The sequence below is a fragment of the Marmota monax genome, unplaced genomic scaffold (assembly GCF_021218885.2).
Source record: "Marmota monax isolate L192 unplaced genomic scaffold, Marmota_monax_Labrador192_F-V1.1 WCK01_AAM20220418_F8-fsc00042, whole genome shotgun sequence".
Lineage (NCBI taxonomy): Eukaryota > Metazoa > Chordata > Mammalia > Rodentia > Sciuridae > Marmota > Marmota monax.
In genome coordinates this window covers 10,763,901-10,791,744 of record NW_026693008.1, presented here as the reverse complement: position 1 = coordinate 10,791,744, position 27,844 = coordinate 10,763,901, and the positions used below count along the sequence as shown (strand labels likewise).

General features: G+C 42.0%; 1 protein-coding gene across 2 annotated transcripts in view; it reads right to left on the bottom strand.

The window, feature by feature from the left end:
• Cacna2d3 (calcium voltage-gated channel auxiliary subunit alpha2delta 3) overlaps nucleotides 1-27,844 on the bottom strand; it is an 877,637-nt gene that overhangs the window by 298,397 nt on the left and 551,396 nt on the right. For both annotated transcript variants that reach the window (XM_058582154.1, XM_046452970.2), the window contains exons 12-13: nucleotides 12,535-12,613; nucleotides 648-781 (exon numbers count right to left, since the gene is read on the bottom strand). In XM_058582154.1, coding sequence (XP_058438137.1) covers nucleotides 648-781; nucleotides 12,535-12,613 — 213 coding nt within the window. The remainder of the gene's footprint in view (nucleotides 1-647; nucleotides 782-12,534; nucleotides 12,614-27,844) is intronic.

Below are 27,844 nucleotides of genomic sequence, written 5' to 3'. Positions count from 1 at the left end.
AAGGTTTACAATCAGCAATTGAAAAACGCCTCTCCCATCTGACTCATCATCCCTGTGAAAAAATCACCCTGAAATAACAAGAAGAGTGGCCAAGGAGCAAAGTCCCTCACGTTAAGCTCCTTTAGCCTCACCATCTTCTGCCTGGAATTCAGCTTTTGAATGAGCCCCTGATCAGAGCTCACACGGCGATGCTTCATCTCAGGAAGAAGATGCGACTTCAACCTCTGTGGTAGCTCTGATTTATTTTTGGAACCAACTGCATTCGCCTTCCAATTGAGACCTAAAGATGCATTGCCAGGCCTGGGCCTCACATGTAACAAACGAGGGCTGAATCTAAGAACGTGCTTTGAATCTTTGCAGAAAGGAGGGGGATTGGTGAACAAGAAAGGACACACGCCAAAAAATGATTTGTCTGAGCTGATCAGACACCTTTAGAAGCACATGTCGCATTCTCAAGACATTGGTCACCAACCTTTCTTGCCAAGGCAAACAACACAAACCGTGCATCCAAACGTGGAAGATGTCATCAAACCCCATAATTGAGGAAGAATGATACAATTGCTCTTCTCTGAAATGAACACAGGAAAACTCTCTAATTGTGAGATGAAGGTCAACCCCAGCTTCATTCCCAGGGCCCAAGAACTCACGGTGCTGTCGATGTAAGCTTCGGTCCACACCACGTCATGCTCTTGATCTATGACTTTGGGCCTGCTGAGCACATGGAGGTACTCCATGACATTTTCCTGCACATCAGCCAAGGTGGAGATCTGGGTAAAAAATCCTGCCAAAATCCAAGGGAGGACATATTTAGTATCACATAGGAAAGCCTGCAACAGGGAGCATGCATATGGTGTGCCTTCATGGTCTCTGGCTAAGTTTTTCCTTTTTAAAGTGCTAAATCTCCATATCCACCATCAATCCATTCAGGAGTAGTATGTTCATGTTAGAAAGTGTAATCAAGCTGGGTGTGGTGGTACATACTTGTAATCCTCGCTACTGGGAAGGCCAAGGCAGGAGGGATTGCAAGTTTGAGGCCAGCCTCAGCAGTTTAGCAAGACTCTGTCTCAAAATTAAAAAAATAAAAAGAGCTGAGGATGTAATTTAGTGGTAGAGGCCCTCTGGGTTCCAACCCCAGCACTGAAAAAGAAAAGAAAAAAAGGAATATATAGTCAAGCAAAGAGAATAAAATAAATCCACCAGAAATCCACCTCTCAGAGGTGGGGGCACTCTCCAAATACCATTTTGTAACCTTTTTTTTTTCTTCATATTAGTGAACTCATTTCCCAGCCACAAGTATTCAAGACTATCTCATTTTTTGTAATTTTAACAAAAATAGTTATGATAAATTTTTGAGTGCTTACTAAATGTCACAACATTTGCTAAACACTCATTGATAAACTTTGTCTTATTTATTTCATTTTTTTGGGGGGGGGTGGACTGGGGATTGAACTCAGGGGCACTCGACCAGTGAACCACATCCCCAGCCTATTTTTTATTTTATTTAGAGACAGAGTCTCACCAAGTTGCTTAGCGCCTCATTAAGTTGCTGAAGCTGGCTTTGAACTTGAGATCCTCCTGCCTCAGTCTCCCAAGCTACTGGGATCACAGGTGTGCACCAGCGCTGCCGGCTTCATTTATTCTTGACGACATGACATAGCAGAGATGACCGTGCCCATGATAAAGGTAAGATGACTGCGGTAGATGGCAAAGGGTATGTCTTTGGCCCATGTTTCACCAGCGTCAAGCAGCAAAATACAAAAAGTTGAACACAGGCCTAAGAGTGGCTTCATCTCTACCTTTTATTTCTAGGAATTTTGCCCCTTGTATGTTTGAGGCTGAAATTCCTGCTCGAACCCTGATGGTCAGACTTGCCCTTGAATATGCTGGGTAGACAAGGTTTCTAGGCAGCAGAAAAAGTCTGAAGAGAGTTCTCGTCCTGCAGAAGAGAATGTCACTGGGCTCTGGAGTGATGGGGCCCTGCTATAGGCCTCTTAAGCTTGGAGTTCTATGGGCTTTTGCTGTGGGATGGGAGATGTTATATAGGAGAGGAAGAATTGAGCACAGGCCTGGTTCCCTGGGAGGGAGTCCTTTGTTCAAGCTTTTATGGAATATTTTCTCCAGCCTAACACTGGAGGAGGGGGGAGTAACAAGATGAGCAAGGTCCCTGCCCTCTTGGGGCCTGGCAGATCTGCCTAAGCAGTAACAAAATAGAACAATCCACATTAAACTAAGGCACACAGCAGGGAAAGCCCATTGAATTCGGATACCCTGAGCCAGGGTCAGTGTAGCTGAGAGTTGAGGAATGAGGATCAGTGAGGTAGAAGAGGGACTAAGGAGAAACCAGGAGAGCAAAACCAAGAGGTCAGGTCCTTTCTGGAAACTGTTTTTAGCTCAGAATAACTGGGGCAAAAGAGCTCAGAAATAGGTTGTTTCTACATCAAAGAATGAGCAAGGGATTGGCACATCGGAGCTTGGGGAAGAGTTGAGACTGTGTCCTAAAGGCAAGTGATCATGAAAGGACTTTCAGCTGGGGACACCAGATGAACACAGATTCACGTTTCCTCCTCATGCTGCTAAATAAGGACCATACCTGCTCCTGCTTACCAAGTTAATCAGAAAGAGTACATGCTCTTGTGAAGCCAGATCTGTCACCGCACTTTGCTACAACATTTACAGAATCTCTTTGTGTCTAAAACAAGACCCCGAGTAAGGAAACACCAGCCCTTCTGTTGTCCAGGAAGGGTCGAGACCCTCCCGGAGTATTTCCAAACAAAAGCCAGCTGGTTCGAATTGAGTGTGCCAACCCCAAACAGGTTCGGACCATGTGGCTTCAGGGTTCCTGCTGACAACTCTGCACAGTGCTCATTAGCATGCATTATCACTCCTCCCGCCCCACCCTCCTGCAGGGCCAGAGCCCAGCCCATTGCAAGGAAAAGGAGGCCCCCAAGGAAGACTCTCTGAGCGCCTGTTCTAGTTGGAGATCTGGAGAGAGTGAGGCCTATGAGTGCCTTTCTTGGGGCTCCCACAGTGCCCCTCTCTGGTCTCTCTTATAGGCCTGGGGAAAAGGTTTTTCAAGGGAGGAGAGGTAACCAGCCACACCCACAGCGGTCATCTTTCCATGCACAACAGATGCAATTAGTATTTGAATAAGAAAGAAAATATTTTGCCTCTTCTTTAGTAGGGAAACCTTGGGCTCTAAGCAAAGAATCTTGACACAGAGGACAAGCTAAGAGGGGAATTGGTAAGAGGAGGCGGTGGTTTGATAGTTTTGGAGGAGGGGGCTTGGAGGCACATTCCACATGGTGGAATCCCATTCCTGTTTGGGATTCCACACCAAGGGTGCCGTGAAAGCAGCATCTGTTAGATGTTTGTCTTGATGGTCTCTACTTTTATATCTAATCCTCAAAACCAACAGTAAAACTCTCAGATTCAGGTTTTCCAAAACAAGACCTAGAGAAGAAAGGGGATGGGAATAAGAAGGAGAATGGGAGAGACAGATCATTGGCACAGAGAGACAGTGGGAGGCAAAGCAATCAGACATTTGGAAGGCAATGGATCTGAGAAATCATTCTTACCAAGCTTTCTTCATCTTAGTCAAAGTTCTGAAAAGTTTCAGAAAGCTGAATTCCCAGAGCTACAGACCCTTAACCAAACGAACACCTGACCCTCCACGGGGATCACAGGAATCTCAGACTGACACATTCAAAAGCAACTCAAGGCTGTCCCTCTCCGAGTTCGTCTTCCCCACCTCAGCAATGTCACCACTGCCCAGATAGACGAAAAGCATAAAAAAATTACCTTGATATCCATCATGTCCTCAACCTGCCCCATATCTCCTTGACCAGTATGCTTCTCGGGTCCCAACTCTAACACATATCCAAAACTCACTTCCCCCCCTCTCTTTCCACCACTTTCTCCCTACTCAGATTCCACTGTGCATCACCTGGAGCCCCACAAAGCCATAGTCCCTCCCTGAACCCATTTCCTTGTCTAAGCTCCTCAGACGAGAGAGGGATCCTCTGAGAGTACAAAGTAGATCACTATCTCTGGCTATCCTCCTACATGGCTTCTATTTAGAGTTAGAATAAAATCCAAATGTATTGCTCCGACCTCCAGGACCCTCCCTCAATGAGCCCCTGCTTACCTGGGAGGCCTCAGCCCCTCCCTCCCTCCCCCTTATTCATGGTTTCAGCTTGTTTCCCATGTTTTCTGTTCCTCTCATTTGCTAAGATCATTTCCCCACACAGGGTTTTGGCACTCATGGTACCTGCCACCCAGAAGAGCCTTTATCCAGTTTTGTTTTTTTTTTTTCCCCGAGGATGGTTTCTTTTTATTATTGTGGATGCAATTCAGAGAGGCTCTCTGACCATCCTGGCTGAGCTCACTCCTTCTCACTTCACCCTGCCTCCTTTTTCTTGAGAATGTCTATTCGTCTGTTGCTAGATTCGGACTTTCTTGCTTACTGTGTTCTCTGTCACTGGAATATTAGCTCCGTGAAATGTTATGAACAGCTGGTGCTACTCTTATATTCCCAGAATGGAGGCTGTGGGTACAGTGGGGGCTCTATAGTAATGCAGGAAGCTTCACTGAGGTCTTCCCGGGATTCACCTCGCCTATTTGCACTGGGACCTCATAACTGCACAACTCATGTACTCAATGTATAAGGGAGGAAAGAAAAGCTCAGTGAGTTAGTAATGTGACTCAGGTTCAATTTGAACCCAGGTTCTTGGCTTCCAGAGCCACCACTGAAGGCACTGCCTCTTCCCATGATGAGAGAAGATGGCACCTAAGAGTGCCTCCTTCCCCAGGAGGGCGCCTCTCGTGGGCTATTTGTGTACTGCAGCTGGAAAGAGTTGAGGATAGATAGGAGAAAACAATTGTTCTCTGGGTTTCTTTAGTGAGGTACAATAATTAGCACCAAAGGTCTACTCCAAGTCCAGGACATAGATCATGGGTACAGACGTACAAAAGGTAGGAAAAGCTGAAGTTATAAAAATGATATTAATAACATATGCTGCAAAGCTTACACAAATTTGATCCTGATGCATTAAAATGTAAAATGTTTCTGAAAGAGTCCCTTTTTTTTGTTTTTAAATGTTTTCATATAAGTTTTAGTTAACCAATGTATGGATGTAGTTAACGAATGATGGATAATAGGAAATCGCTAAGGGTTGGAATCTTTGGCTGTAACCATATATACTTCCCTTGTTTTCTCTGTGTGTTCTCTGAGTTGGCCCCTTTCCTCCTCTTTCCCTTCTTCTTCTTCTTTTTTTTTTTCCTGTTAAATACTAGCTCTTGAATGTTTATTCTCTTCTCTAATGTGCCTTTTTGGACATCATATATCATGTAAGAAAATAGAATCAGCAATCGTTCGGTAATTACCAAGGAGTAATTAATGCTGAAATTAGCCACCTATTACAAATGGTCTACTCATTTTTCTACATAACATCAATTTATTTACCTTATTCCCTTGCAGAGTTCTTTCGGTGAACTCTGGGTTACAACGACTCCATGTGATAAACCATATGCAGCCTGAGACTCTGATGGCTGAGATTTCACCACCCTGACTTCAACATTTCTTGAGACCCTTGCCTAAAAGCTGCTTTGGCATGGGATGCCCTGTCGACGCATCGTTTGATACTCTGCTTTGAAATGACAACAGATTTGAGGACTCCCCGAGTCTGTCTGTCCTCAGCGAGTAGATCTTGCTGTCTACTCACATGGCAAGGCCCTCATTCTACCTCTGGTGTGAGGGGTAGAGCTCCCTTTGAATGCTTGCAGAGACTTTTCCCCTTCTTGAGCAAGGCAGGCTGAAAACCAGAGAGCCTGTGTGCAGATCTCAGCCTCAGGGCCCCAACATGGAAATGACATCCACAGGGACAGTGGAGGTAATACTGTGATCTTGCTGGTCTGTATCCTCTACAGTACTCTTGAAGGACTGTCCCAGTGTTCCTTTTCCTCTCCTTTCTCTCTCTTAGCATCACACACACTTATGACTGAAAAGCACTTCTTTACTTAGAAAGATGGGCTATTTGTAAACAGCTTTCCACCTCCATATATTTTTTGATCTTCATAAAGAACAATCAAAGGGGCCGTTATCTCTTGGGAGCCAAAGACCCCAAGTCCATGGCGTTGGAAAGAAGAAAGCAAGGAGAGAGTGATAGTTAGGGCAGAGAATCTTGTGGTCTCCATGGGAGAAAGAACTGGGCTCCTGAGTAAAGCTATCAGAATCAACTGGAGCTCAGATTTGGGCACAAGTGTTTCCCTTTGTGAATATTATTACATTGTAATAATTAAATTGTAATTATTACATTATAATCTCTAATTACACTGTAGAAATTATATTAAAAGATAAAAAGAAAAAGTCAATACTTGAGAGAGAAGTTCTATTGCACAACTTATCTATTTCCTCCTTAAAATGGACACATTTTCATACATTTTTCTGATATCAAAGTTAATTATATAAAACATATATACAAGCATTAAAGAATAATCAATGGATGTACAATTTCCACATTCAAAAATAGAAGAAGGAGGTGGAGAAGGAGAAGGGGTTGGGGTGGGGAGAAGAAACAAGCAACCTAAGGTAGATGCTTGGGGAGCTAGCAAGGTGGGCTTATTCCTGTAGCTCTGTGGCTGTGCCTCCGTCACCTTAATATTTCCAATTGTCAAATGTTCAGAATGAACAACAGCAATGCAAGGTGAGGCCATGCCAATTCCAGAAAACACCAGCTGGGAATAAATTCCAGCTCTGACTTTATTAACTATGGCATGTCAAAGTCTTTCTCCCCCACTAGTTTTGTTTTCCTAGATTTTCCCTAATTAGGGGAATCACCTAAGAGTCCTCTGTAAATCACAACATCTTTTTCTCCAAGGAGAGGCAGCCTCACATTCTGGCTAAGAATTCAGGCTGAGGCTTTGGGTTGCCTAGGCCTGAATCCTCACTCTGTTCCCTGCTCGTGGAGCAACTGAGGTCCACTGAGGTCCACTGGTTAATCTCTCGTGGCCTCACTATCCATCTCTTTATATAGAGATGATTCTAAAGTGCACTTCATAGAGCTTTTACAAAGCCTAAGGAGACATGACACAAAGGTACTTTGTACCCTGTCTGGCACTTAGTAATCAGGTTGTCATCCTTAGTTACCATTAACAACAATAACAGTACCATCTTCATCCCATTCAAATTCCCACGTTCTAAGGAACATAGACAAAGAACTGCTCAAATGTATCTGAATAACTGCCATTTTTGCCTTCATCCACCAGTTCTGAAATAGCTACCACTTTTCTTCTACCTTCACCTACAACCATTCTGTTCTCAAAAAATTTGGAGTTATCTTTTAAGAAATGTCACACTTAGTGTGATTAAATATATATATATATAAAGGTTGGGGACCTGGACTTTCAAGGATGGCTCAGACCACCAGTTCTCTTTCAAATAAGGACAGAGTGACCTCTAACCCATCGAAAAGGGATAAATAAGCTCAGCAGACAACCAAAAGAGACTCGTGCGCCATTTCCATTGGACCTATGATGACTGATTGGTTGAGAACCCAAACACAGAGCACCTTCTTTATTTGCACAGCTGGAAAACACTCTATTAACTGTGATTTTTGAAGGAGGATCAGCCAGGGCTTGTTTAAAATCTTGGCACACTGAACATTAGAGAAGGTCATCATGGCTTTATGAAATATCTGGTCTAGTTGGCCCCTCTTTTCTGTTTTCCCAGTTCCCTAGCTTATGCAATGGTATGGATGAGCACTTTAAACTCCACAAGCCATTCTACAGTGACAGGGATCATTTTAATATATTTAAAAGATCATGCTGTTTTGCCTCATTTGGGTTGGTTCCCTCAAGATAGAGCCTACTTAATGCATAAAATGAAACAAACAGTTGAGCTTCAGGCCTCTCTGGATTTTGCTAGCGGATCAGAGGAGGCAGAATACTCCTGTTAGGGGTATGAAGGCCCCCCAGATGCCCATTTCTACAGGAAAGCATCTAAGTCCGCTGGCTGGCTAATGATGTTTCCATGGTTACCAGAGTTCCAAGAAAGAAATTCTGCACAGACAGCAGGTCCTTGACCACTGATCCAGGGATGCCACAATGGCTCTAACCATTCCTGCTCCTTCCCAGGGTCGTTCTGTGGTCAGGAGGCTCAATCAGTCAACAGGTTTCTACATGGCCTCTGCTCTGGTCCCTGAATGCTGACGCTTCATTTCACTGAAGACCATGACTGAGTCAGGGTGAAACTATGCGAGGGGTGGGGCTCTGGACCTCATGTCACTTGAGATGAAAAATGTTGTGCTGCCTCTGTACTCTGACAATCTGAGACTATAAACAATGACTCAATTAATGACCAGAGGCGAATACTTGCTTACCGATGTTACGTGGACAAAACCCCATAACTGTTACAACGTGAAGCCAGTGTTTACACGGGCACAGATGACTGGAACTGAATATTTGGACGGCAAGTGCTACTTTGAAGAGAGTCAGACAATGACATTCTATTCCCAGCGCCCTTTAGAAGAAAAGCAGAGTAGGGAAGGTGAAAAGATTGAGAGGGACTGAGTCTAGGAGGGCAGGAAATCAACTGGATTTGGACTGGAAGAAGGGACTCGTTGGAATTCAATGGCCCATCCAGCTAAGCCGCTACTATTACTTCCTTGGATTTTCCAAGGCTGTCCTCAGAACTTATGAATCTTAAAGGCTATATTCTATAGCCAGGCCTTGAGTTGGCTAAATCGTCTTCAAAAGGATGCATCGAAGGTTCTTATAAACAATGACTAAAACTAAATTGTGGTGTAATATTAGTTGATTAAGACAAGACTTCAATTTGAATAATTCTCATCAGCCTGACATAGGCAGTGGTAAAAACAACAGCCCATGACTGACTAAATGCAAACCAGTTGATGAGAAGGATTGCAATCTGGTGTGGCAGGAATAACAACAAAATTTTTCAAAATTAAAAAAAAATGGAAAGGAACTTGTTTTTTTTTTTTTTTTCAAGACCACAGAATCAAGGAAAAGTATGGGGGAAAGTGTAGCTCACTCAAGGTTTTCAAATGCCAAAGTTCCCCAACTCACACGACGGCCTTGTCACTCAAAGGAACTCTGGGATCTACCCAGTCTCCCCGTCCCTTGTCTGTGCTCCTCCTATAATTCCCCCTGACCTGAAGCCAAACACATTACTCTGAGACAAACAGAATTATTGATACCTTTCCTGGGGCAAGGCAACTAATAAAATAAAATAATTGTAGAATGTGTTATCTTAGAGCTTCAGGGAAACATTAACAACCTTCTATACAGTCCTTTGTTTTTAAGATGAGGAAATCCAGACGTGCTTAAAAGACTGTTCCAAATAGATGCAGAAAATAAAAGATAAAGCCCAGCAAAAGGCAAGATGGGCACAGGTTTACTCACCTGGCTCTGCACCTGCTTTCTGAGAACTTCCCACCCACCCCATCCATAGTGCTGAGCCCCTCAAGCACCTGAGGTTTTTCTCTATGAGTTTACCACTGCCCTCACCAGATGAGAACTGGCCCAGGCTGGGAGATATTACCATTTTTGAGGGTGAAGAAGGAGACTTGAAGACAAAACTTAGATTCTCTGGTCAATCTGAAGTGAAGGAAACATCAATTCTCCTTTCTAATAGTATGCCCTGTCCATGTGTGTTGCATATAGGATGGGTATGTACAATATAGGGTGACCATTTCTGGCTGCCTATGTATCAAAGTAGGCAAGGCTTATCTACAGAGAAGAAGAAGAAGGTCATGATACATATAGAAAAGTCAAGAGGGAAAAGAGAAACAAAATACATCCCCCTTGTCCTTCCTGAGACCAGAGTTTCCCTTCCCACTCAGGGTTCTGAGCCACTCCTTTCTCTTTCTAAAATATTCTTTTTTTTTTTTAATTGTAGGGAGAAATTTGGGTTGCTTGAAACTAAAATAACCTTTTCTTAAGTCACATCTGGAGCCTAGATCTGCAAACTCTTTGCCCCTAAGTCTCTTTCTTCTACTAAAGTTCAACACTAAAACTTTCATGAAGGATGGTTTAGGAGACCTATACAAGACTATGTAAATACACAGGACATATTTACCTTTATTAGTAATAATCATCAATTTACTTATTTTTCAAACATCAAAGGAGCACCTGCTATGAGAAATGTATGAGGCCAAGCTCTGTCAGAGCACACAAGGTAAAATTAGAATCAAAGGCTTCTCTCATGGAGCCTGTAGTCTCAGAGGGAGAGAAGACAGGTCCACAGATCTTATAAAACAAGGGACTACTTGGGGACACACAGATACCAAGCATTGCCTACTCACTTTACTTGCAGGGTCTGATTTCATGCCTGCAACATGTGTATTGATAGGACAGGATTCAGATCACACAGAAATATTTGGCAACTTATATATATCTGGTAGATGGCAGAGGCTATATTTGAAATCCAAGAGTCTGGACTCTACTGCCATTTAGCCTGTTGTGCTTTGCCTTCTTGGTCAAATAAGAAATGAAAAGAAGTCCTTACTACACCATGAAGCCCTGTTAATTCTCCCCATAATCCCCAAATATTATTTCTGACACACCATAGGGAACTCAAAAATATAAAACTCTAACAGTGGTCATTAGGCACTTATGACTCTGTATTGAAGTAGGTACCTAATATGTACCATTTCATTAACCCTTAGTTAATTTAATAAGAACCAAAAGAAGAACTGGATACAAAATTTTAGTCAAACAAAAGGAATATATTTAAGAGATCTATAGTAGGACATAGTAATTATAATTAGTAAAAATAAAAATGGATTGTATACTTGAAAATTGCTGAGAATAGGATTTTTTGTTTATTTGTTTTTGTTTGTTTTGTTTGTTTTGTTTTGTCTTGTTTGCTACAAGGGATTGAATCAGGGGTGCTTAACCACTGAGCCACATCCCTAACCCATTTCATTTTTTTTACTTTGAGACAGGGCCTCACTAAGTTGCTCAAATTGGCTTTGAACTTGTGATCCTCCTGCCTCAGATTCCTGAGCTACTGGGATTACAGGCATGTGCTACTATGCCCAGCCGAGAATAGATTTTAAGTGTTCCCCCACCCCAAATAAAGGATATGTGTGTGAGGTGATACATATATTAATCACTTTGATTTAGCCACTCCACAATTTATACATATTTCAAAACACCAGAGTGTATACCACAGGCACATACAATTTTTATTTGTTAATTCAAAAAAATCTAAGAAAAATTATTAACACATTTATATTTCGAGTATGAGAACACCAAGGCATGTTAAAATCAATTAATTTATTCATGTAGGCAGTTATGTCATAAGAATATATCTGACTATAAATCTGAATGACTCAACAAAAGTTTCATTTGTCACATATACTGTATGTCTAAGGTACTCTGGTAGGTAGCAAGGGCTGGGGGAAAGGGCACCTGCTCCATGTGATCATTCAGGGATCCAGTCTGATCCAGCTCTTAAGTCCTTCCACCAGAAATGGCTTGGGTTGGTTGCCCTCACAGCCCATTGTCCAGAACCAGTTTTGAGCTCCCAACTCACAGGGCTGGGAATGAGGAAAGGACTCATGGGTACAGGATGCCCAGTAAATGTCTCTGCTATAGTGATTCACCCACAGTTACTCAACACAGTGAGTGAGGAGGCTGAACCACTCCACTCAACTATCTTTAAAATCCATAAACTATTTTGGGAGAAGTTGTTCTACATTATTAATAATCAGAAACACCCAGACCTTATCCTAGAGTCTGCCTTCTTATATAATTTCATAAGTAGAAGCTGAAATAGTCTATTTTATAGAGATGGGGAGTAGGGGCACGCAAAAAAAGTTGGTTAACAGGCACAAAAATCTAATTAAAGCCAGGTACGGTGGTGCACACCTGTAAGTCCAGTGATTTGGGAGGGTGAGAGAGGAGGATGGCAAGTTCAAAGTCAGACTCAGTGATTTATTCAGGACTTCAGCAACTTAGGAAGACCTGTCCTTAAAGAAAATATTAAAAAATGGCTCGGGATGTGGCTCAGTGGTTAAGCGCTGCTGGGTTCAATCCCTGGTACCAAAAAAAAAAAAAAAAAGGAAAAAAAAAGAAAAAAGAAAAAAAAGAAAGAAAGAAAAAAAAATAATGTTATATATATGCATATACATGTACACAAATACATATATGTTAAATTAGATTGGCGGACTAAATTGTAGTGTTCTGTAGCACAGTCAGTTAATTAGACTATACTTAACAAAAATCTAATTTATCTTTTAAAACAGTAGGAAACAGGATTTCAAATGTCCCCAACACAAAGAAATGATAGATGTTTGAAGCAACAGATATGCTAATATCCCCAATTCGATCACTGCACGTTGCATACACATGCCAAAACGCACGCTGTACCCCACAAATATGTGCAAAGATTATTTGTCAATTTGAAAAATTGCAGCCTTCTCTGAGAACTCGCTCCTTTCTCAAGTATGCTGCTGATTCTGCACATCCAAGGGGAGGTGATTCAGAGCGCGGCCCGGCGGCGGGGAGACCCACCTTTGTTGGCGCAGGCCATCCACTTGAGATTGTCTGCAAAGGCGGCCTCTCGTCCAATGAGGTAGGTGAAGATCCGAACCTGAAGGGAAGACAGACACACAGGGGTGAGCGCCATTCGCTTCTCGCCATCCTGTTTAGGCCGTGTGCACGCCTCACACACATGTGGCTCACCTTTTTAATGTTCCACACTTCCCATCTGTGGGAACATATTTAAGACATTTGAAGTACAGTCCATTAGAAATATATTCAGAACTGGGGCCTTTGATCTTTTGAGCCATATGGCACTGGTGGTAGTTGTTTTTTTCTGCATGCAGCTCACGACAGAGGAGAAGGACTTGAGAGGAGAGATAGGCAGTGTCACGGATCTGGGTTTCCTCCACATGTGGACAAGGATCATGTGGGTCTGGACCAAATCCCCAGTCACTTTCCTCATTCCCGTAGGAAACTCAGGGCGTGCCTTTCTTGGGAATAGGGAGGACACTGAAAGACCCTTGACGTTTCCCCTCAATGGGGAGCACGAACTGCAGACACCCTCCAACCATCTGTGGTCCCTGGCAGGATTTTAGAAGGTAATTAACTGGGACAAGAGTCTCAGTCTGTGGCCAGAAGATGGATGGTGATTCTCTTTAGTCCCTTTAGCCTTTAGTTTCCAAAGAGCAGAGAAACAGTGTAAATCCCTGGACTCTTGTTTTCTAAACTCTCTCTCTCTCCTGAGGCTAGAAGTCTTTGGGAGATTCTGCCTGTCTTGGAAACAAGGAAAAGCAAAGATCCCACCTCATACAGACAAAACTGGTTGCCACAGGCTGCCCCCTTACCTAGAGTTATTCGCTTTCCCTGTCTGGCTATTGTTTATATTCAGCTGGGCAACTCTGACTTAGGGGAAAACTGAGACCCAGTTTAGTAAAGTGATTTGTTAAGGTTCATCAAGGTTTGATCTCAAGACCAAGGTTTTCTGAGATCCAAGGATAGTGTTGGGGCCTCCTCTAAACCTCCTGGAGACACTGGCTCTTTCAGTATAGATGATCCGAATCAGTTCCAATTCCCTGGGGACAGCATTCACAGAAGCCAGGAACTGAGTCCAATCTCTCAAGATCAGGCCCAGACTTTTTCATAAATCTTTCTTTGTAAAATCTCAAATTGAAGCTCTTTAAAGGGAAAAATACTAGACTGATAAAACTTGCATCCCTCCTGGCTCTTAGCCAAAGCAAGAAAGCATAAGAAATAGTTCTTAGGAAATGAAATTAAGAGTCTATCTCTATAGGCAAAGACCCAAGATAAAGTAGCCCATTTGTTTCTGAGTAAAGGTAGCTGTATGTGCCAGCCTCCTCTGCTGTCCAGATGAGGAGCCTTAGTATAAACTGAGATCTCTCTTGGAGGCACAGTTAAAACCCCAGAAAATGCTTTGAATCACTGGCAAAACTTCTACAATTCTTGATTTAAAAGATGGCAACCTACTTGGAAAACCAGAAGGAATGCGCCAAACTTCAGATCAGACACGATTGCTCAAGAATAATTGGGCTAACAAAACCCACAATAATGAAAACCAGCACCATGACCCCCTACTATTACCACTATTATGGCTTCCACAATCAGTGCCATCCCATGGGTCAGGTACCAGGCTAAGAGATTTATAGGCATTAATGTTTATTTTGTTGGTTTGAGTTTCATTTTATTACATTTGAAGGAAGATCAGGATCATGCTTAATATTTCCATTTATGTACATTCCAAGTCTTCCAGTGGACTGACCTCCTTATCTGAATAGAAATGGTGTGGAAGTGACTTGTTGTATCTCTGCCTATAAAATAAACATAATCAAACAGAACTGCATTTGTGCCCTGCATTTTCCACAATAATGCCTTTCAACTGACCACAAAAGAAAAGGGATTTTTTTACTTCAAAGTGGAAAATATTTGGGAGAGCAATTGAACAAAATCTATAGCATTCTATATTTTTAAAGTTTTGACCCAGAAATTCTAGTTCTAGCCATTTATCTGTAGCTGGGATTACAAATAGTCTATGAAAACCCTTATGGTTTGGATCTGAAGTATACGCTCAACAGCCCCTGTGTTGAAAGCATGGTCCCCAATGCTCAGAGGTGGAGCTTTTAGACAATGATTGGATCATGAGGGCTCTGACCTCATCAGTGGATTAATCCACTCCATAACTGAATGAACTACTGGGAGATGGAGGAAGCAGGTCACCAAAGACATGCCCTAGAAGGGTTTATATTCTCCCTTACCCCTTTCTTTCTCTCTCTGCTTCCTGTCTGCCATGAGGTGAGCAGCTTTTCTCCACCATGTCTTTCAGCCATGAAATTCTGCCTTGGAGCCAGCTACCATGGACTGAGACCTCTGAAATTGTGAGCCAAAATAAACTTGTTCTCCTCTAAGTTTTTCTTGTCTGATATTTTGGTCACAACAATGAAAAGACAACAGAGACTAATCGATGTCAAAGATGACATGAGGTGGTACAAGTATTGGAAAGTGCATGACTTCTGGAAGCCCTAGAGTTCATATTTTAACATTTTTACAAATACACAATGAAGAAATCTGTAAGGACATAGGAAGAACACATGTAGGAGTTAAAACCAAATCCAGAAAGAGATGATAAAAGTATAAGGGTGTTTCTTGATAGCTTATTGGTTAAAAATTTAAGGTGCATTCAGGTGGTACAATATCATGTAACCCTCTGTTTCCCCCATTATGAATTGGCAAGGGGAAAAAGGAAAGTTATAAGATATTGTATAGCAGAGAATTTTATTCTTTTTTTAAAGGGGACTTACACTATTTATAATCTTTTGTATTATTTGAGAGATTGATCTTACAAATATATAAGCATTGATTTAATGATGAAACCTCGTTTTAAGTGAAAAGAAAGCAATGACCCTGCAATTTCCTGAATTTGGAAATTCCTAGGAAGGACCTAGGAAGAACACATGTAGGAGTTAAAACCAAACCCAGAAAGAGATGAAGATGTAGAGATGAAGTCCTGGCCTTTCCTATTCTAGCAAATGAGAAAACCTCTATGAGTAATACAAATGGCTCCCCGTTTCCCTCATTAACAGATTCTGTAACCTGATGGATTTTATTTCCAACCATTGAGGTTTCTTTCCTAAGAAGTGCCACCAAACCAACTTTCAATGGTTTGCCTTGAGGCTAACTGCTTTTCTCCTGTGGCAAGGAGGCTTAGCAGAGCCTGACCTGGGGGAGTCCTGAAAACAAAGGTGCACAGCACAGACAAGTATGGACAAGAGCCCCAGCACAGTTCACGGAACACAGTAAAGTACCCCAAGAACCAGCCAGATCTTTGTACTCTTCATCCTCAGCCCCGCAAGGCACCACTTTCATTAAACGCTGCTGAAAGTCAGGGATGAAAAATGTCTACATCCACCTAATTAGTTCATTTCGATCTTCCATTTTGGTTTGGATGGTCTTTCTGTGTTCTACAAACCCAATTAAGCTTAATAAAATGTTGGGATGTAGACTTTCAAAGTTCAAAGTCATTTACTTTAATCTATTTAGGATAAAATTTCCCAAATGAGACAAACAAAAAACTCGATCCAGTTTTCTCCAAAAAGAAGATTATGCTGCTTATTAAAGTAGAGGCAGTCCCCATCAGAAACATAGAGGGGCACCATTCCCCTCAACCTATAGTGAGTAGAGAGGATGAGCTTGCCAAGTTAAAGAATCAGAGTCTCTTCTTTTTGCAGCCATTAGAATAGGCAGAGGGAAGCAGGGTGTGTTGCACATGTCTGTAATCCCAGCAGCTCAGGAGGCTGAGACAGGAGGATGGTAAGTTCAAAGCCAGCCTCAGCAATTTAGGGAGGCCCTAAGCAACTCAGTGAGATCCTTGTATCTAAATAAAATACAAAAAAGGGGCTGAGGATGTGGCTCAAGTGGTTAAGCGCCCCTGGGTTCAATCCCTGGTACCAAAAAAAAAAAAAAAAAAGAATAGGGGGAGGGAAGTGGCCTTGAATGGGATTACAACAGGGCAACTGCTTGGCCAATGGAAAGGTGTTGTGGCCCAGGTAGCTGCCTTTCACAAGGAAGGGAAAATCTGTGAAAGGGAGAAGCTGGGATCTGATTGACTCACAATGCAGGGAAAGTCACCAGTGAAAAGGAGGAGCATCCCATCAACTGTCTGTCCAATGTCACTTCTGAGTGCCTACCACCCTCCACATTAGGGACCATTCCATGAGGACAAGTAGATTCTATCCTCATGGAGTTCATATTTTCTTGGGAGTGAAACAGGAATAAATGGCAAATTCATATTCAATATTTATGTGTTGGATTAAAAGCTTATGAAGAAAACAAAGCAAGAAAAGGTAATGAAAACTGGGTGGAGTTGGGGGTGGGGTTGCTGCTCTTTTAGAAGAGAGGAAATGAAGGCCTTCCTGACAAGGTGATATTTGAGCAGGGATCTGGAAAGAAGCAGGGTAGGGAAGAGGGGATACACCATACTGGGAAAGAACATTTCAGGGGAACAAAAGGAATGCTTGAAGTAGTAAGTGAGGAGGCCATTGTGAATGGAGAGGGGTCACCTAGGAGAGGCTGTAGGGTCTGCAGCCCACTAGTAAAGCATGGAGTAGAACCACAGAAGGGACTCAGCAGAGCCTGGCAGGGGCTGACACATGACATAAAAGGGTCACTCTAATTGCACTGGGAGGCAGAGGCCATGGAAAATTGTGCTCAGCTAGCAGGCCACTAGATTTCCCTGATGTTTTTATAATTCTGACCATCTAGGTCCTGGTCAAGAATATTTCCATCAGAACTTCTAGAGGCAGGGCTCAACCTTTAATCTCCCAATGGAGATTCTACCATGCTGCCTGCCATGTTTGAGAACTGCAGTCAGAAAGACAAGGATTGAAACAGAGATACCAAATAGGAGGTCACTGCCGTGTTCCTGGCAAGAGAGGACAGTGGCCCTGGCCAGAGCAATGGGATGAGGAGTCTCTGGGCATCAGAATCACCAGAAGTCTCAAATCACAGGTTGTAAATGGAATTCCAGGCACCAGCCCTCCAGAGATTCAGAATAAGTAGGTGCAGGCACTTATACTTCACCTCCATTTTTTAAAGATTTTTTTTGGTTGTAGATGGACACAATATATTTATTTATTTATTATGTGGTGCTGAGGATTGAACCCAGTGCCTCACATGTGCAAGGCAGGCACTCCACCACTGAACCACAGCCCTAGCCCCACCTCCATTTTTTAAATTGTGCCTACATAGTGAATGGGCAATTAAGATCACCTTAGAACACAGGTGGTCTAAGCCCAGCATTTTGAAGATGAGTCCTGAACAAAGGGAAGTGGGCCTGAGAATTAAAAAAAAAAAAAATCACATAAGTTATTTCCCAGAAAGCTGTTTCTATAGATACTTAGAATTGAGGCAAAACTTTAAGAAATTTATAATCTAGTGGGTGGTTAAAAAAAATAGCTGAGCTGGAACAAGATGACATTTTTAAAGAAGCTGTGTCAATCTAAGAAGTCAGGAACATCAGACACAAGCCAAATTTGGCAAGTAGGGTCGGCTAATTGCACTTTTTTCTTTCCCAAAGAAAGGGCAGATCTACCCCCAGCACTCTGCAGCTGCTGAGCTAGGTCCTCACACCTGCAGTAGCTATAGTTTCTCCCTAAAATTTCTATAACCCGTCCTTCTCCCAGATGCAGGGGAAACTTCTAGGGACAGAACTCTCAGGAGATTTCATACGTGATCTATGCTTTTATACAAAAAAGAAGGCAGTGGGGTGTGGTGGTACATGCCTGTAATCCTAGAGACTCAAAGAGGCTAAGGCAGAAGGATCGTGATTTCAAAGCCAGCCTCGGGAACTTAGAAAGGCCCTAAGCAACTTGGCAAGACCCTGTCTCAAAATAAAGCATAAAGAGGGCTGGGGATGTGGCTTGGTGGTTAAGTACCCCTGGATCCAATTCCTAGTACCAAAATAAAAGCAATCTTTTATTTTAAAACATAACTTAACGCCAAATCCATTATTTCCATGTTTGAAAACATGAAGTTTATATGGATTATATGTGCAAATGACATTTGCCATAAGAATCCTCTTGTACCCCTGGGTGCTCCCACACAAGGGTTCTAAAGTTTAATTCAGTGAAGGGGAAGCGTCTGCATTAGGCATATGGAATTGCCCTCAGGTCTACTCACCTGCTCAAGTCTTTGGACTCACTCTCCAGCTCCATTTATTCCCTAAAATCCCTCTAGGACTTCTCAAAGCAATGAATGACTTCGGTTGAAAGAAAGAGGTCCCCTGACATCTTTATGTCTTAAAGTCAACTCAGTGCGACTGAATACATTTTTCATCTATATCTCCCCGAAAGACGTTCCTAATGGACTTCTATCGTCATTTGGCTGTTTCTATGATTTCTGGTGCAGGAAAGCATTGCAGAATAAAATCTTTAATCTCTAAGCAGAAGCGGAGGCCTGGAACCTGATTATTCTCTCTCTCTCTCTCTCTCTCTCTCTCTCTCTCTCTCTCTCTCTCTCTCACACACACACACACACACACACACACACACACACAAAATGCTTCATAAATCCCTGCCAATACTTATCTTCATGAAAATGCCAGAAGAGCAGAGATGGGCTCAGAGAAGGTTGACTCCACAGGAAACTGTTTTATTGAGCAGGCTGCTTTAATCTAGCAGCCATCATGCTCAAAATAAAAGAAGAAACATCCTTATCCAGAAGGATGAGAGAGACAACGAAGGTAACACTGCCCTGAGCAGCAATAAACTGGGATGAATTGAATTAGATTACAAAAGTAATAAAGTTTCAGCCAATGAATATCATAGATCATTATGAAAAATGAACTGTCATTTTGGGGATGCTCTATGAGTCTGTAGAATCTTTTTCCTCTCAAGCAAAAATGCCTGGTAGCTCATGTGTGGTATTGAAAATATCCCATTTCTGAAAAAATAAAATTGTCATTTGTAATCTTCTGGCCAGGGGGAAGACAGTTTATAGTTTCCTGGCTTTGGGTTTTGTCAGGTTTTTTGAAGGAGATAGGTGTCTCTTGGCCACCCAGAGGCAATGCCATGGGGTTGGTAGAGAAACAAAGGTGAATAGATGTGACAAAAATGGATCAGTAAGAAGTCACACCAGGAGCAGCTTCAGAGGTGAGTGATACACTTTATTGATTGCATTCATGGGGCAGAGACAGAGTATTCACCGTTTTAAAATTTTTCTGTATTTTTAATGCTCTGATATCTGGGGCCTTGCTGATCTTGAAAGAAATGCTCCTCCCAGAGTGAGCTAATTCCCAGAGAGAGTAGACAACTTGCCTACAAGTGCACCTTTGAAAGGCTAAATCCTCCACCATTCCTGCTCCCAACCAGTCATTTCATCAGACTCACAGTAGTGGCCATTACCCACTGCCTAACCACCCCAGAGCCAGGATCAGACAAGGAGACAGCCCCTGTACCCTGGGGCTGACATTACTCAGACAAGCCAATCCTCAAACTGCTCTCCTTGGTTCATCTTTCTCTTCCCTTGGAAACCACAATAAAGTCACCAGTCCTCTAGTTTCCTGCCCACTCATCTTGTCTCTGTGCTTCATGTATGACCCTTCATGGTCTGACTTGACTTCTGCTTCTTGGAAGCTATGAACATAATAAACTGCTTCCTTATGACAGTCCTTTGTGCTTTATTGGCCCTGATTAAACGCATTCTAGATACCCCTGAAACAAGCAGCAATCAGGAGTCCAGGACTCCAGGTGGGTCCGATGCTGCATTTACTTGCTGGGTGATCTTGAGAGAGTCATTTAAGCCTTTTGAGCTGTGCTTTCAGCACCCCTAATGTGGATCACCCACTGTAATCAACAGCAACTAAGATATAAGGGGTGAAAGGACAGGTCAGAGCAGTGAATTTCAGTAAGCTAGTGGCATCCCACCTGTGTATCAGGCAACCTGCTGCAGCAAAACTAAACCAAAAAGTCATCTATCCATAGACACCTTTCTCACTCTAGCCAGAAGTATGGTTGAAAAGGAAATTGACTCTTGAAGGCAATGAAGGGGATTTTTCCCAAGAGGAGGGGTTAGCACTGATGTTTGCCATTATCAGGGACAATGGGATTATTATTATTCCTAACACAGAGTAGCACTGCCGTTATAATGATTACAACTTTTATTAACCTCTGGAGAGTCCCAAAATCCAATGAGATTTTGGCTGAAGCTACAGATCCCTTCTTCCTCTCTGAAAATTCTCAAAGTTACACACAATTTCAGATGATTCATGAGGTTTGAGGTCCTCTTCCACCAAAGCCCAGCCCTACATTCTCTAGAAACTCTGGATCCCAGATTAAGAATCCTTATGTCTCTTATATCATACTATAAATTCCTCAAAAATAAGTTGTGTTCTTTGAACAATCAAGATGGGCTCTCCCCCTACAGAATGGGAGAAAATCTTTGCCACCTGCATTTCAGATAGAGAATTAATTTCCAGGATATATAAAGAACTCAAAATTTTAACACCAAAAAAAAAACCCACCAAATAATCCAATCAATAAATGGGCAAAGAAACTGAGCAGACACTTCCAGAAGAAGAAATATGATTGGTCAATAAATACATGAAAAAATGTTCAATATCACTAGCAATTAGAGAAACGTAAATTAAAACTGCACTGAAGATTTCATCTTATTCCAGTCAGAATGGCAATTATCAAGCATACAAGTAACAATAAATGTTGTCTAGGATGTAGGGGAAAAGGTACACTCATACATTGCTGGTGGAAATGCAAATTGGTGCAACCAGTCTGGAAAGCAGTATTGAGATTTCTCAGGAAACTTGGAATGGAACCACCATTTGACCAAGTTTTTCCACTCTTTAGCACATACCCAACGGACTTAAAATCAGTATACTACAGTGACACAGCCACATCAATGTTTAAAGCAGATCGATTCACAATAGCTAAACTATGGAGCCAAACTAGGTGCCCTTCAACAGATGAATGGATACAGAAAATGTGATAGATATACACAATGACATATTACTCAGCCATAAAGAAGAATGAAATTATGGCATTTGTTAGTAAATGAATGGAACTTAAGACTATCATGTTAAGTGAAATAAGCCAATCCCCCCCAAAACAAACAAACAAACAAACAAAAAAACCCCAAAACAACAACAAAAACAAAGGCAAAATGTTCTCTCTGATAAGCAGATGCTAACACGCAAGTGGGAGGGCTGGGGGGAGAGGGAAGAACATAATATTCATTGGATTAGATAAAGGGGAATGAAGGGAAGGTAAGAGGAATGGGAATAGAAAAGACTGTAGAATGAATTGGCCATAACTTCCCTACATGCATAAATGAATATACCACCAATGTAACTCTATATCATATACAACCACAGAATGGGATATCATACTCCATGTTTGTATAACGTGTCAAAATATACTCCACTGACATGTATAAGTATAAAGGACAAATAAAAAAATAAAAAGTTTTAAAAAGATGGGCTCTATCATGGAAAGTGTTCATTGAATTAAGAAAAAAGTTCATTTTTTAAATTTATGTGACCATTCTGTGATGATTAAGAGACTACCAGATATTGTCTACCCATGATCAGATCCATGAAAATCACATTGGCAATGAGTACTCAAAAAGGAGGTGATGTCAGGAGCCTTGAAACATGATTGTAGGTTGTACATCACATCAAAGGGTCTTTGTGTGACCACATTAATGGAGCAGGGATGGAATGGACAGGACTCCCATCTCGTTCATTTTTGAAATTCACAGAATCCAGCACAGGGTTTGGCTCAGAGACAGCATTCAAACTCTTGTTAATGTCTCAACAAGCCAATCAAATTCTCCTTCTGTTGATACTAGGAGTTCGGAAACATCCTCCATTTCCAACCTTCATCGGCTACTCATGACCGGCCTAGGATCTGTATGGCTAGGAAACTCCTCTCTGCTTTCCTCATTCTCCAAGACCTCAGAAGATCAAGCGACAACAGTTCTCTGTTCAAAGATATGCCCCTTCTTCCACAGAGGCTTACAGATTCAAACCCCTGACGCTTGCGAGTACAAAGTGATCAAAGTAAGCAAAAGAGATCAGAAAGTTCCCTTATATAAAAGGGAAACTCATTAATCCACAAATTTGGATGTCAACAGTTCTCTTCATGAGACATCATGGGATCCTGTCACTCCTGGTTAGAACCTTCCATTGCTTTCCCATTACACTTGGAATATACTGTATTATTTTCTTCCAAACCACAGCTGAGATGCTCTGGGACACCCAGAAACATGACAGACCTGCTGCTTTGCAGTCACCTTTCCCACTATCTGGAATGTTCTTTGCCTACAGTTGTGTGTGACCACCTCTCTTCCATCCCAGTCACCACATCCTCCTCGCTTCTATTCTGTTTCCTTCACCTTCATTCTACTCAATATATTTAGAAGTTATCTTAATGATTTGTTTGACTATCTGAGTTATATCTATGTCTCCTTCTCAACAGAATCACAGGTGTGGTGCAGGCAGAAGGAGCACATGTGCTCAATTCAGCACCCAGCATGTAGCAGGTTCCTTTTGGGGGGTACCAGGGATTGAGCCCAGAGGCACTTAACCACTGAGACACATCCTCTGCCTTTTACATGTTTTTTATTATTATTATTTTGAGAGAGGGTCTCGCTAAGTTGCTTAGGGCCTCACTATGTTGCTGAGGCTGACTTTGAACTTGCAATCCTTCTGCCTCAGTATCCCTTGGCATGTAGTAGATTCTTAATAAGTATTAATTATGCATATTGTCTCCATTTCTTTTTACAAACTTGGAAAGTTAAAAGAAGTCAGCATGGAACATACTTGAATTTGTAAACACTGGAGCTCTTTCCTTCATTACCAACTCCATTTAATTAATACCTTCCTGTTTTTCCATGCTGATCTGCTATTAATCAGCTAGTTTTACCTTCCTGCATCTCAGGTTCCTTAGGGATATTTTTTAAATAGATTTCTTTTATACCTTAATTTTATTTATTCATTTTTATGGGGTGCCAAGGATCAAACCCAGTGTCTCGCACATGCTAGGCAAGTGCTCTACCACTGAGCCACAACTGCAGTCTGGGATTTTTTTTAAAAAAATACTGAGAGGAAGTGATAAATATGAAGAAATATCTGGCCTTTGCTTTTGTCTATCTCATCTCAACAGTCCAGAAAAAGGGTGTCTTAACCAAGGCCTCCTACAGTGAATGATGAGTTTTATAATATATTTCTTCCTAGAGTCTTCCCTTGATACTAGATGGAAGCTATACAAAGATTGAAGCAAATTACATTTTAAATAACTGCTTCTTTCAGGGATTACCCAGTAAAGAAAAGATCAGACACTACACTCGAAGCCAAGCCCTTGTCCTGGAGCTGCAGAGCGATTACCTGCCATGCAAACATGAGCTTTAGGTGCAGCAAATCAGGGCTGGGGCCAGCCAGGGTTACCAAACTGTCACACTATGGTGGCCCAGCTCCAATAGGAAGCCAGCTCCACATAGCACTGCAGCTCTGAATTCCCAAGCATCCATTGTCTGTCCACCTCAATCTCCTGGGAAGATGGGAGATTGCAGGCCAGGTTGAGAAAAAAGAAGTGGGGCAGACCTGAATGGAAGTTCAGACTCAAGGGTCAACCAATTGCATTAGTACTCTCCCAAATCCTGGAGATCCCAAATCCCATAAACATAAATTTATACCAATAGCATTGACCCAAGTGCTATATAAACCCATAGATGAGCACACTCAAGCAACAACCTGCTACCAGGTCACCTCTCACCTGTGGGAGTTCTGTTTCTATTCATACTTGAGTAATTCCTACTCTTCCACTTACTCATTCTCATCTGTGAATTTCACTCTTAAGCATTCAGAAAGAAGAAATTGGCAATGAGCTGCTATGGTCTGCTGCAACACTAAAGGGCACAGCCCACCGTTAGGAGCTGTAACACATTTCTTGGATTCAGAGGGCTGCAGTTCATGCAGATGCACCTGCCTGCAGAAGTAGAGAAACTCCAGTTTCAATGATACTCTTGCTATTTCAAGGGACTTTCACTGGAAGTCTCTCCCTTTGCCCCTATAGTTTGTAACAGCAGATAGATGTCACGGTTTCATGGGAACATGGGATGAGAAGGTGAATAGGTAAGCAGAATGCAGGGTTACAAAACATGATTGAGAATTGGATGCACCTATTCTCAGAACAGAGAACTTTTCCCTAGTGAGCTGTGGGGCCTTGGGCAAGTGACTTGACCTCTCTTCATCTTGTTTTCCTTTCCTGAAAATTGTTTGATGTCATAGAACTCAAATGTAAGAGCTTTGTTAAACTCATCAAATAAAGTAAAATGTTAGGGGTTGGGAGGATTAATGTCACAATAAGGAAATAGTTCTTTCTAAGAGAATATCTCTGAAGGCTGCTCCTAAGAGAGAAAAATGAAATTGGGAAATGCCTTAAGGGAGTTTTTTTGGTTTTTTTTTTTTTTTTGGTATTGGGTATTATACCTAGGGGTACTTAACCACTGAGCCACATCTACAGTCCTTTTTGTATTTTATTTAGAGACAAGGTCTCACTGAGTTGCTGAGGGCCTTGCTAAGTGGCTGAGGTTGGCTTTGAACTCCTCATCCTCCTCCCTCAGCCTCCTGAGACTGTGGGATTAAAGGCAAGTACCACTTCACCAGGCTGGGGAGTGAGTCTTGAACTTCGGTGGATTACTCTGAACTTCAGAGGAAAGCTCCTCTCTAACATTTTTCTTTCCCTGTGTTTGTCTCCCAAATTGGGGTACAGGACCAAGACCCATGTGACTGTTGGCGTAAATGGCATCCTGGTGAGCCTTCCATTCGGATTTTTGTACCACCCTGGGAGATGAGCACAGCAGCAGGGTCCAGGTCAAAGATTTAAGAGGCTGGAATTCTTCCCAAATCATTCTCAAACTCATTAAAACCAACAGCTGTTGTGAATTCTAAGATCGCACAGTTGCTCTCTCCCAAGGTTCTTGTCATTTCTATTTTCCCAACTGATCCTTCCTGTCACTAAGAATTAGTCTAAAATAGCAATTCCTGCTGTCACCTCACCTACGGCCTTCTGGGACTTACTGTCAGTAAGAAAAGTCAAGGATTTGTCAGACGATCTCAAGGATATTGCTGAGGACAGTGTGCACGCCATTTTACCAGTGACACTCCAAATGTGGACAGGTAGGGACACAGCTCTTTGTGGAGGGGCCAGGGAGAACTGGTGTCTCAGAGTCGCTCACGGGGTTTTGGCAAGCTATACATGCTTATTATCTAACCTTTTCCTCCTCTGAGAGTCTTCCAAGACTCCCAGTTCCCACTATGGCTCACTGTAGAAAGCTGCTACTTTGACATCAATGAGCAGTGGTCTCAGGTGGATGGAGCAGGAAAGAGGTCAATGCTCCTAAGGTTGGAGTGGGGGCATGATTTTCATTCTGAGAAATCTCAGGGAAATTTAGTTTTTACCCTCCATCAGTCAAAGATAAATTTTATCCTAAGAAATTCATATTTTACTTCTGTAGACCATGGGTCTTACAGCTGTCCAGGGTTCCCTCTTGTATTGGCAGAGTGGCTCAATCAGAAGACTCAAACATCCTACGCAAAGACCAGGTGTTTCATGGCTCCCTTGACTTTGGTCCCACCACCCCCCCTTGTCCTTCCTATTGACCTCTAATTTGCATTATTATTTCTGTTGGATGTTTTCCACCTGCTTACCCTCCCACCCTTCCTTCCGTCAAGTATTAACTGGATGCCTGCTCCATACATACATACATCTTCCTGTAGGCTGGGGACACACTGAGGTGGAACAACCCATGTGGTCTGAGAAAGGCAAAGTGATATAAAAAATTATACATATATATAAATATATTATATACACTATATATATTAAATCAAGATATATATAGAGAGATAGATATATATCCATATGTAGATATAGATATTTAGAGAGATGCCTATCTCTCTATATAAAGATAAATATGAAAGATATATACAAAAGATACATATAAAAGATATAGGTAGAGAGTATATAGAGAGAGTGGGGGGAGAAGAGAAAGATCTAACTTTGTCATTTGCACTGGGACATGCACCTGTTTTCTCTTGGCTCAAGAAGCCTGTGATGGAGCTCCAGAGTATCATCTTCTAGAACTGTGTCACCACTACATTCACTACCCACACGACATAGCTTGGTTTCCCATAGATGACACATGCATTCTTGGGCTCTATGACCCCAACTCCAGAGTCCTATAATTGCAAAGTCATTCTTTTCCTTCTCAAAGCTTCATGCATTGTGCAACAAACATTTGAAAACAAAAGAATACTTCCTGATCTTTTCCCCAAATCTTTATTCCACCAAATGGTCCTGTGGGCGATCTCCTCAATGCCCTCTCCCCTGATCCAAAGATTATAAAAGTATAAAAAATTAAGTGGTATTAGTCATATAAATAAGTTGGTAGAAAAGGCACAGTGTAATGGTTAATTTATATTATCGATTGATTGGATTAAGAGATGCCAAGTATTAAGAAAATTATGGGTGTGTTGATGAGGAATAATTGACATGTGGAATAGCCAACTGAAATGGAGATCTTCCCTAAGTGTGGGCAGCATTGACCAATTAGGATGAGGACTTGGATGGAATAAAAAGTTGGAAGAACAAAGAAGCAGCAGCAGATGCAAGCTCAATTCTTCTTGAACAGGTTCTTGATTGCTGTTGCGATCACCTGAGGATATCGGATTCTTGCTTCTTCATTTTTCCAAAGCAGACTCTGACAGTGATTCTCCAGAGGGCTTAGGTCTCCGACTAGGATAGCACCATTGATCTCTCTTGTTCTGGGGCTTCAGCCTCTTGGACTGTGCAGCTAGTGGTTCTCCCAACTCTCCACTCTGCAGACTGTCATTGTGGACTATCCAGCTTCTGGTCATGTAAACCAATAAGAAGTCCTCCTTTCGTAATTATACCTCCTGATAATTCTGTTCCTCGAGAGAAACCTGACTAAATCACACAGTAACAAAGAAGTACTGTGGAAGATGAGGTCATATACAACAACAAATCATCCCTGACCACCAGGAGTCTTGCATCCAGTGGAAAAACTATGGCAGAAGAATTTATATGAAATTCACAGGGATGGTGGAAAAGGATTCCACGGGAGGCAGCAAACAGATTGGGGAAATGCAAACCAAGAAGAGGAAAAACATAAATTACAATCCACTCCACAGTCTACAGGTAGTCTCTCTCTTGTTTCTTTACACTCATGGTTTTGTTCATTTGATAATAGTTTTTTCTAGAGTCAGGATTTTTATAGTGATAAAGAGAAGGGATAGATG